Here is an 11,308-nt window from a genome sequence, read left to right on the forward strand (position 1 = left end):
GTGTCTGACTTGTCCCCGTCTGTCCTCTCAGGGCCTTACTCAGTGCCTGGAGAATGAACGAACACTTGTGTGTTTGTATGCATGCGTGTCCCGGTGGCCCTTCCCCCACCCCCATACCCTGCTCACACTGCTGCTCGGAGCATTTCTGACATAGCAGGGCTCTGCAGGTGTCACTCTGTTCCTCATAGGACAGTCCCGCATCTGGCATCCGTTGTGACGTGCTCTCACCTTTATCTCTTTTTCTGTCCTAATTCCTTCACTTGCCACCCCTCCCCCCTGCCGAAATTTCTGAGATTTCCTATATTTGCTCCAGAACCTGCCTTCCCCAAGGCACTCCCAACCCCAGCTCTCCCAGGAACACTGGCCTGACCAAACCTATCTGGGCATTCACATGAGCCTGGTCCTGGAGCACAGGAAGGAACCAGAGAGCTCAGGTAGTGAGCTTCTTTGCGAGTATCTGCCCTGTGTGTGTGTGGGGGGGGGGGGGGGGGGGCCAGGTTAGGGGCCTCAGGTAGTGTTCACTTGTGTAGACTCCTGGGTCCACCATACTTGTGTATAAGGGCCCAACGAAGCCAGGAGACATGAGTGCTAATACTAAATCAGCCTCCAATTTCTTAGGTCATTCCCTTAGCTTCTGAGACCTCAGTTTCCCCATCTGTAAAATAAGATTGGACTGATGATAGCCACCATGTTATCAAATGCCTCTTCTGGGCCAGTGTGACTCTTCTGAGTCCAGTGTGATGTCGTGGCCCTGCTCCAGGTGAGGAGACGGGGCCAAGAGGGCAAGAGGCTTGCCAGAGGTGCCCAGCCGGAGGGTGACACCACTGACACGGGAACGTGGCTCCCTGGGCACCCTGGGAGCCCTGAGAGCTCGTGGGGTGGTTTCTCTGCTGCCTGGGGCGAGGGTGGGGAGATGGGGACAGGGGCACTTCCCCTTCTGGCTTTGTTTGGTTTGGCCTCCGTTTGGGGCAGGATTGGCAGAGGCTGGCTGACTTGCATTTCTGGTTTTGGGTCTGTGGCTGCGCGCTTGCGCTTTCGGAGGGGTAGGAGGGGTAGGCGGGCTCAGGCTCTGTCACCGCTGGGACGGGCCGGCCCTACCCCCACCCCTAGGAAAGGGGAAATGCCCCCTGCTCCCCTTCACCCCCACCCCGTCAGGGCCACTCCGTGCCAGGCCCTGAGGAGCACGGGTTGCTGCTTCCTTCTGTGGGTCCTTCCAGGTGGGGGGGGGGGGGGGGGGGGGGCGGGCCCAGGGGGAGGGGGACTGAATATGGGTGAATGGGGGGGCTGGCTGTTTGTTTTTCTGGAGGAGAATGCTTCCCTGCGGGTGGGGTGAGGGGCGGAGGACTGGGCTGCTCTGGAATGAGCTGGAAAGAAGGAGCCAGAGGCCTTGCTCCAACCCCAGCCTAGCAGGAGCAGCCGATTGGTGCGGGTGTTTGGGGACTTGTCTCTAGGTCACTGTTCAGGCTGGGCTGTCAGTCAGCAGGGGGGGCCTTCTCTCTCCCTGGGAACAGTCTGATGAGGCTAAAGCACAGACCTTAGTTTCCAGATGAGATTTCTGGACTGAGAGGCCTGTCATCACAATCACCAACTTTGATTCTGGGTATTTGGCCAAGTTTGCTTCCAGGGGTCCATGGGCAAGATGTGCCACTATTTGAGGTTCGTGACTTGAGCGTTTCCCTTTAGATCTGCTGTTTAGTCACCACTGATACCACCACCAGTATCCCGTTGAAGAGTTTTATACTTTTGGGGAGCCTGGCTGGCTCAGTGGGTAGAACATTCAGCTCTTGATCTTGGGGTTTTGAGTTCAAGCCCCACATTGGGCGTGGAGCCTACTTTAAAAAAAAAAAAAAGAACTTTATACTCTCTATGGTATGTTCTCCTGGTTTGTCACTTGGGCATGTTGGTTATCTCAGTTAATGGGTGGAGACCTTGAGACCCAGAGGGTTTAGTGACTGGCTTTCCCTAGTCCCACTGTGTGATTCGCCCTCTCTGGGCCTCAGCCTCCCCCTCTGTGTGCTGCAGACTTGGGATCACTGCCGTTTTGGGGTCTGAGGGGTCCCTGGGTGGAGGGTACAATCCTCTCCCAAGAGGGTCTTTGGGTGTGTCTGAGAACCAAACCCTGACCAGATCATCCCAGAGTCCTCTGAGTTCCTCCCTGCTACCTTGCTCAGTTCCCTCTCCACTGGGGTGGGGTGGTGGGGGGACACCTTTCACTTTCCTGCTCCCAGGCAGTGGCTCTTACCCACACTGCTCTCACATCCCTGGTGCTCCCAGATGTCAGTGGGACCCCTGACACATGTGGGGAGCACCCTACCACTGGGGTCACGGACTCCCAGATACGAGCCTGGCTGAGGCTTCACTGTCACATACTCCCCAGAGCTTAAAAGATTTCTCTGCTTTGGGCATAACCTTTTGGTCCCGGGCAGCTTGTGCAATAGTGGGAAAGTCACTGCTGTTTGCGCTCAGCATTGTCATCCGTCAAATGGACATTAACGGTCTCTACAATGAGAGCTCCTAACCTATGTTCTGGGAGTACTTACCTCTCAGATTCTCAGCCAGTGTCCACGCGCGCGTGCACGTGTGGGCACACACATGTGCACGTGTGGCCAGGAACGCGTGGCCACTTTCTCCTTCATGAGACAGCTGTGGCCTCTTGATGGGTGAAACCTGGATTCCAGATAGTTCTCATTCCAACATTCCAAATCCTCGAGTGTGATGAGGGGCCCAGCCACGCCTCGAGACCTGCTTCCCCTGTGTGGCCTTAGCGCGCCTGGCCTTCTCCGAGCCCCAGTGTTCCTGTGAGCAAGCTGCTTTTCAGACTTCATCAGGGGCCCTATTTTTCCCTTTGCAAATGAAGTCTGTAGGAATCCAGCAAAAACTTCAAGGGTTCTGAGGGTTGTATGTCAGACAGGAAATGCTTTCTTTGCTGTGCAGAACTCCTGAGGTTCCTCCAAACACAGTTTGAAAATCACTGGGTGGAGGATCCCTCAGCGAGGTCCCATGTGCCTGGGACATCTGTTTAGTCCAAATAGGGCAATATTTTCAAGTTCTGATTTCATTCCAGTTTACTGGTTTCAAAGAGATACTTAAAGGGGCGCCTGGGTGGCTCAGTCGGTTAAGCGTCCGACTTCGACTAAGGTCACGATCTCGTGGCTTGTAGGTTCGAGCCCCGCGTCGGGCTCTGTGCTGCCACCTCAGAGCCCGGACCCTGCCTCAGATTCCGTGTCCCCCTCTCTCTCTGCCCCTTCCCCCACTCACACTCTGTCTCTCTCTCCCGCAAGAATAAACATTAAAAAAAGAAGAGAGAGAGAGATACCTCAATATTCAGAGCGAGTCTGGTTTGAATAGGATTTTTTAGAACTTTAGCTCAGGTAGAAGATACCCTTTGGCCAGGTCTAAGCTTCTATCACTTTGTGATTGCTCTGACTTGGGACTTGAGTTGGTGGAGACGAAGGCAGAGACTGCCTGGCTCCTCCTTTACTAACAGGGACACCATGACACTTCCTTTAGGGGGCTGCTGGGAAGACAGTACAAGAGGAGTGTTTAATCTGGCGTGACCCTGGCACACCATAGGAGCCAGAAAATCATGGTTACCTCTCCTCCTTCTCCCGCTAAATGACCAACCACGTTTTTGATAGAGCAGACAGAAGATTCAAGCAAGGAGAGAAGGGTGGGAACCCGTGTACAGCTAACCCAAAGTGGGGGGCACTTTAGCTTTTAGACTGTGGAGTGTCAGGTGTGGGGTTCAGGCCTTTGCCTGATTTATTTCGGCCTCTGTGATGCTGGCTCGTGCACGGTGCCTGGCATCTCATAGCCTCTCATTCTGGGCTTTTCTTGTTTGCTTCTTGTTTCCCAGATGTTTGAGCCAGAGGCGGATGAGAAGAGAGAGATGCCCTTGGAGGAAGGGAAGGAGCTGGGTGCCGAGGACCCCCCACCCAACAAGGACCCCTCTTCTGGCCAGGAGCCTCCTTCAGGACAAGACTTTCCACCCAATAAGGAGTCCTCTTCTGTCCAGGAACCTTCTCCTGGCCAAGAACCGCTGTCCAGCAAAGACTCACCTTCCTGCAAGGAACCTCCTCCAGGCCAGGAGCCCTGGCCAAGCAAGGACTCCCCACCATGCCAGGAACCCCCTGCCGTCCCTCCCTGCCAGGACCTTCCTACTAGCCAAGAACCCCCTCCAAGCCAAGACCCTCAAGTCAGCCAAGACCTCCCTGTCATCCGGGACCCCCCTGCTCAGGAGCTTGAGCCCTGTCAAGATCAGGTCCCCCTGCCAGCTAAGGAGACCACAAGCTCTGGGGACCCGCCAGCAGCCCCTGGAGATCTGCCTGTGGCCTCCAGGCCAGCCTTTGTGATCCCCGAGGTCCGGCTGGATAGCGCCTACAGCCAGAAGGCCGGGGCGGAAGGGGGCGGCCTGGGCTTTGAGGAGGATGCAGAAGAGGCTGAGGAGGGGGACGAGGGGGACGAGGAGGAAGAAGAGGAGGACACAAGTGATGACAACTACGGAGAGCACCATGAGGCCAAGCGCAGCAGCATGATCGAGGCGGGCCAGGCTGCCGAGGGGGGCCTCTCCCTGAGGGTGCAGAACTCCCTGCGTCGCCGGACACACAGCGAGGGCAGCCTGCTGCAGGAAGCCCGCGGGCCCTGCTTCGCCTCCGACACTACCTTGCACTGCTCGGACGGGGAGGGCACCGCGTCCACCTGGGCCATGCCCTCGCCCCGCACCCTCAAGAAGGAACTGGGCCGCAACGGTGGCTCCATGCACCACCTTTCCCTCTTTTTCACAGGACACAGGAAGGTGAGGAGGCCGTGGGTGGGTGGGAGTGCGTAATAAATGAGGCGGTAGGGAGGAGGGAGGTGGATCCCAGAGCTGCAGGGTATGAGCATTCGCTGTCCCACCCCTGCGCCCCTCTAAGCCTTCCAGGGAGCCTTCTACCCATTTGACGGAAAATAAAGCTGAGGCATGGAGAGACCAAGAAGGCAGCACCTAGACTTAAGCCCGTGACTCTGTGACTCCAGATGCTGTGTTTTTACAGCTCCTCTGGATTGGGGGTCCTTGCCGAAAGTAGAGCAGGTGTGGCCTCGCCCAGGACATTGTGCATTTGGATCAAAAAGGTCTGAGACGTTAGCGGGAGAGCTGTCTCCTGTAGTAGAATAATTTAGACTAGGTCCAGGCCTCGTCCTACTGGAAATCCATCAGCCAACAACGACAGCACAGATTCCCCCTGCACTGGCATTGTTCTAAGCGATTTTATGCGACCTCACTAATGCTCACAACAGCCTAGGAAGTAGATACCATTGGTGTTCCCCACAGATGGGGAAACCGAGGCACCGAGAGGTTATCTCCCTTGGCACCAGGCCACACGGTTTATAACTGTCTGAACCAGAATTAGAGTCTGGCTCCGGGGCTGGAGCTCTTAAGCACCATGCTATTCACCTCTTGCAAATATTTATAAATAGATGAATAAGTGTTTATTGATTTCCTGCTGTGTGCCAGGCCCTGTGCTCTGTGCCACTGCAGGGCCCCAGTTATCTGCGAGGCTGATCTCAACTTGTGAGGAATGAGTTATCTGTGTGGGTCGGGAAGGTGGCCCAGCAGTGAAAAGATTGCACCATGGCCTCGAAACCCACCAGCCAGCTTGCGCCTGGGCTCTGTCTCTTATTTACTGTGCGGCCTTGGGTGAGTCATTGGGCTCATCTGAGCCTTAGTGTCATTCTGTGAAAAGCAGAGACTAATTGCACTCATGTCCCAGGATGGTTGAGGATGGAACGGAAGAACCTGGTGCCTGATGGTGACATTAGCACAGGAGCTCGTAGATGATGGTGAGGTGCTAGCAGCCAGCACAGTGCAAGGTGTTGTTATGACAGTGTTGTGAGCTGGGTGGGTGGGGGTGGCCAGGGCCCACGGAGGGCAGCTGACCCCCAGCGACGTGGGAGTTCAGGGAGGAAAGACCTCAGGGTCTAGGGGCATCATGGAAAGCTTCCAGAGAAAGATGTCCCTCGGCTCGGCCTTGATGGTTGAGCAGCTGTAGAATAAAGAGAAGATGAGACAGGCATTCTCTGTAAGTGGACGTGTCCTGGACAAACTGTCTGTAGAAGCCAGTTTGGCTAGAGCAGAGGATTCCTAAAGTGCAGGGTTGACAGATACATGGCACTTGGACTGCCATTCCTGCCTCCACACCCGTGGCAGGCATGACTAATGGATTCCAGCACATTTCCCCACCGAGCTGGGACATGGCCCCAGAGGTCTTCTTAGCCTCAGCCACTAGCAATAAGGCCAACTTGGCACTTAGGAGGACACCTTCTGCAAGGCAGCTGGACTGGAAAGGCAGGCTGGAACCCCCAGAAAAGGGCCTTAAATTTTGGGCCCAGGAATTAGAACTAAATCCCAAAGGGACTGGGGCTGGATCTGTTTCCTCATCAGCAAACATATGTGATTCTCACTTTGATGTGCCCTGTAATCACCAGGAAGAGGTTAATAATACATAGAGTTTGAAGTCTCCAACCCTAGACTTCTGGAATCAGAATTTCCAGCAGGTGGTGCCCAGGCCCTGCATTTGAAACAAGCTCCCCCAGAGACTGTGATGTTCCCCATAGTTTGAGTATCACCATCTTAGGCCATTTCTTGATGCAGCTACTATAAGAGAGGGTTCAGAACTGTGCCCTACCCAGGTGAGGCCTCAGGCTCACTCAGACCAGGCCTGGCCATTCCCATCTTGAGGGCGCCGAGGTCCCAGGCCTCACTGCCTGCTGGGCCCCCTGATCCTGACTCCGCACCCTCTCTCCAAGACCCTTCCAAGTTCTGTTCTGTATGTAAATACAAATATTTATATACAGACAAATTCACACACATTCATGCACACACTTCTAGTTCCCCAAACCAGCTGAACTCAGGTCCTATTTGGGGGCAGATGACTTGTGTGTGGAGTGTCCAGCATCCCAGACCAGCTCTGTCCTGTTTCAGCATCCTCCTTTGGGAGCCCAAGGTTTTCACTAGCATCCTTTCTTCCCCACCCGCTTTTGGCCTCTTGTTTCCTTTCTTGGGCTTGAGTGACTGAGCTGGCGGGGGCCTCAGAGACTGCCCTATGGTGGCTGCCGTTTTGTGGCTTCCACTTACCCAGCTTTGAGTCCATCTTCGTGTACATCCTGCTTACTCCAGCCAGTCGGCCTCAGGAAGAATGCTGCCCTTGAGGTCTAAGCTGGGCAAGCCCCTGGTCTCGCTCTATCCCTCACTGGCAGTTGGCCTTGGGCAAATCCCTGCCCTTCTCTGAACCTCAGTTTCTTCATCAGCGAAATGGGTATGGCAATAATACCTCCTTTGTAGGGTTGTTGGCAAGATTAAATAGCCTGACCTGGGTAAAGTGTTTAGGGCAGTGCCTGCTACTTAGAGCTTGCTGGATGTCTCATAAATGGGAATCATTGCTGATGATGAGGACGAGAGAGCAGGAGCGAGAGTGGTGACAGTTATGGCAACATTCACAAAGTGCCTCCAGCTCCCTTTTCTGGCCTTCATAACATTGCTGTAAGGTGGGACCCCCCGTACTTGTCCTTCAGCGGGGAGGCTGAGGCTGAGGGAGAGGTGTTCTGTCCCAGGCCACGGAGCACATAGTGCTGGAGCTGGACAGTGGCCTCACCCTGTCCAGTCCTCCCTGGCTGTACCCCGGACCCTGCACACCTTAGACTGGTGAGGGACAGGGCGTGGGGACTGGCAGCGGGGAGAAGGCAGTGGGTTCCGCCATGACTTCCATCCTCCTGGCTGGGGCCTGGCTTTTTTGGGAGGGTCAGCTGATGCCTACAGGCCACTGTTTCCAGGCTGCTCCAGGCAGGAGCTGAAGAAGGAGGGAAGTCTTCAGGCTGTGGAGTCAAACAGCCCCAGGTTCAAATCTCAGCTCTGTCTCCTCTTCCTGGTCCTGAGACCTCGGCCAAGTGATATCTTTCTTTGAGCTTTCATTTTCTCTTGGAAAATGGGAGTGCTAAGCGTTCATGGAGTTGTCCCAGAGATTTAAGGAGTTGCTCTATGTAGAAAGCTGTGTCCATGGCGGTGATCCTGTCATGAAGTGAAACCCAGGAGGGCCAGACAGCTGGTGTGGCCCTCAGCTGGTCATTGTGCTGCCGTGTGGCTAAGCTGAGGCTGCCTGGAGCACATGTGGCCTGTCACAGGAGAGACAGTCCCTGTGTTACTCCTCCCCCTACCTGTCACCCTTGTGCACTGATTTCTGCTGTGAGTAGGAATATCCGAACCACACAGATCTGAGAGATGGTCCATTCGCCGGGGCCATTTTACAAATGGGCTGCCTAAGGTACCGAGAGGAGACCTCCCCACTAATGTCATCCCTTGGGCCTTCCGCCCCCCCCCCCCCCCCCCCCCCCCCCACCAACGCCTGGCTCCCTGTGCTGAGTTGAGTTGCCTCACAGTGCCCTCTGCTGCCCACTTCTGCCTTGCTGGCTGCTCCCTGGTGACCCTGCAGGCAGACCCACAGGTCCATGCCTGGCCTTTTCCTGGGAGGCAGAGAAGCCCTGGGTGTATCTGTGTCAGTGCCCAGAGTGCTTCCAGTGAATTCTGCCTCAGCCTGGCCTGGCTTGGCCCAGGATCATAGGTCATTCTTTGACAGTTGGGAGACAGAGGCTGCAGGCCCTCCCTGGCCATGCTTCCTTCCCCCGCTCCTCCTACAGGGACTGGCTTGGGCAGAGGCTGTCAGCGGAGGGTGCTAACCTTGTCACGCCAAGCTTCTCGCCTAGGCCAGAGGTCAGACAAGAGGGCCCCTAACATGCCTTCCAGATCCAAGATGTGATTACACCTTCTAGTCTCCTATTTTAAAAAAGCTTAAAGAAGTTATTTCCTATGTCTAAACAAATACGTGTAGCGTTTAGATCTAGTGTTTCCACAAGGTTCTACGGGGTCTGCCAGGCAGAGCCAGGTCAGAGAGAGAGCAGCCAGGCCTGGCCAGGTGGCCCCAGAAGTTGGGTCAGGACCAGTAAGAGAAACCAGACGACGCCCTGCTCATGAGAGCCCTCAATCATGGGTGGGGTCTGGAGCCAGACCTGAAATTCTGCTACTTGCCAGCTTGTGGACCCCGGGCAAGCTGCTGAGCAGTCCTGGGCCTCAGGTTCCTCAGCTGTCAACTGGGGCAAAGGACAACAAATAGCTCTTAGAATTGTTGTAAAGAAGAGTGAGATAAAGTGTGTTAAAGCACTTCAGCTCAGTGCCTGGCGCATAGTGAGTGCTCAATAAATAATAGCAATAACCACAATAGCTGATCGTCACCGAGCACCAGGCACTGTGCTCAGCACTTCATATGTATTAACTTAATTAATTCCCACAATACCCCTAGGAGGTAGGTCCAGCTATTATCCCCCATTTTACAGATAAAGAAACCGAGGCACACAGAGGGGTTGTAACTTGGCTAAGGTCAATTAGCTAATAAGTCACTGAGGTAGGATTCAAATCCAGACAGTTTAGAACAATTGACACTCTTAACCACAACTGTTATTATAGTCATAATTACACTAAGAATTATAGTTCTTATTCCAAGAGGCGGGGAGCCGCCAGTCCCTGGAGAGGCCCAGTGGGGGCTGGGCAGGCCCCAGAGATTCCTGCCTGGAGTGAAGGGAGGGCTGGTGGTTCTGGACTCTCCTCCACTTCTTCAGCAGGGAGGGCCCTGTGGAGGGGCAAGGCAGTGGGGAGATGGGAGGGAGAGGCCTCTTGTGTGCTGGGTACTGGGCAGGCCTTACTGCAGCTCCTGAAGGGGGAGCCTTGGGGCCCACTGTGGGGCTAGAAATCCGAACCCTGACTTTCTGGCTCAGTTTCTTCTCTGTCTGGCCTGCAGGTCCCCCTCAGCGCCTGGGTTTCCCTAGCTGCTCTGGGGGCCGACTCCCAGGGCCTGAGCTACCAGGCCGATCGGTGTAGGCTGGTCCCTGCCGAAGATGACCCCCTCCCAGCAGTGGAAGGAAGAGCCCATTTCCCAGCAGTGCAGAGGCTGGGGGTGCAGCGGGGCGGGAGTGGTCCCCAGGCCCATTGTGTGGGCTCGATAAAGTACGGAAGCTGAGGTTAGAATGGCAGGAAGCCCAGCGCCCGTGGCCCTTTCCCACGGGTGGGGGCTTCGGGCACTGCTAGCCGCACGGGCGTGACTACAGCCTGTGTGCGCAACGGGGCGACAGAAGTAAGACTCACTGAGCAGTGAACGCTGGCAGCCCTGGTTACAGAGGCCACCAAGATTGGGCCACAAGGGCCTAGACTTTATCCTGGCGAATCTTCCAGCAGCCAGGGCTGTGGCTGTCACCACACCTAGGCTATGGCTAAAGAAGTCAGAGCTGAGAGGCTAAGAAACTCCTCCACAGTCAGTGGAAATAGGATCAATACTTACTTCCTGTAAACCCAAGCTCTGGGATCACACACCAGAGGTGGGTGTGTGCCTGCGTGTGCACGTACACACACGTGTTTACAACCCTGGCTGGGCAGCCACCTCAGGAAGGATGTGGCATTTCCCCTGAGTCTTTTACTGAGAGTATTCAAAATGTGCCCTGTCCTTACATTTGAGTAGCAGCATCCTCTGGTGGAGAAACACGGGTTTTATATGCATACAGGCCCAGATTCCAGCTGTCATTTACACTCTGAGTGTCTTTGGGCAAGTGACTGAACTTCTCTGAGCCTCCGTTTGTGGACTTACTTTGAGTATTAACGAGATGGTATCTGGATAATGCGCATTCTGGGGTTTGGTCTGCAGTATGAGTTCCATAAACGAAGCTCTAATCCCATCCATCCATCCATCCATCCATCCATGGGTGGGTACTCTGCTGAGGCTAGTAGCCCCCCCTGCTGGCCATATCTGGAATAAGGCCACTTTTCTTACTTGAATTAAGAGCACTTTAAGAATTAGCCCGTCTGTATTTTACAAATGAGGGAACTGAGGCCCAGGGTGGGGCTCCTGAGGAGTCAGAGCTGAAGTCCACACCTGGTAGCATGCTGTCTTGTCTTGGGACATAGTGTCCATGCCCAGCCCGCTCTGAGTTCTAGCGCCTCTCCCATCCCAGAACATTTCCTGGGCTCCTGCCCTGGGGTGGCACTGTTGGGGCCCTGGGTTTCCCCTGGAGGAAGATGGACAAGCACCAGCAGGGCAAAGGGAACAGAGGACAGCCCTGGTAGCGATGGTGGAAATCGGGAGAAGAGGAATGACAGACCGGAAGGAGATGAGAATTGGCGGGGCAGGAGGGAGAGGAGAGAGGGCATTCCAGGACGGGGGGGGGGGGGGGGGGGGAGCCCCAGCGGAGGGGGGGGGGGGGGGGGGGGGGGGGGGGGGGGGGGGGCCGGGGG

General features: G+C 55.4%; 1 protein-coding gene across 7 annotated transcripts in view; it reads left to right on the forward strand.

Annotated features, from left to right (window-relative positions):
* Positions 1 to 11,308, forward strand: part of RGS3 (regulator of G protein signaling 3) — a 140,349-nt gene that overhangs the window by 120,618 nt on the left and 8,423 nt on the right. For all 7 annotated transcript variants that reach the window (XM_049627652.1, XM_049627655.1, XM_049627665.1 and 4 more), the window contains one exon: positions 3,857 to 4,795. In XM_049627652.1, coding sequence (XP_049483609.1) covers positions 3,857 to 4,795 — 939 coding nt within the window. The remainder of the gene's footprint in view (positions 1 to 3,856; positions 4,796 to 11,308) is intronic.

The sequence above is a fragment of the Panthera uncia genome, chromosome D4 (assembly GCF_023721935.1).
Source record: "Panthera uncia isolate 11264 chromosome D4, Puncia_PCG_1.0, whole genome shotgun sequence".
NCBI classification, from domain to species: domain Eukaryota; kingdom Metazoa; phylum Chordata; class Mammalia; order Carnivora; family Felidae; genus Panthera; species Panthera uncia.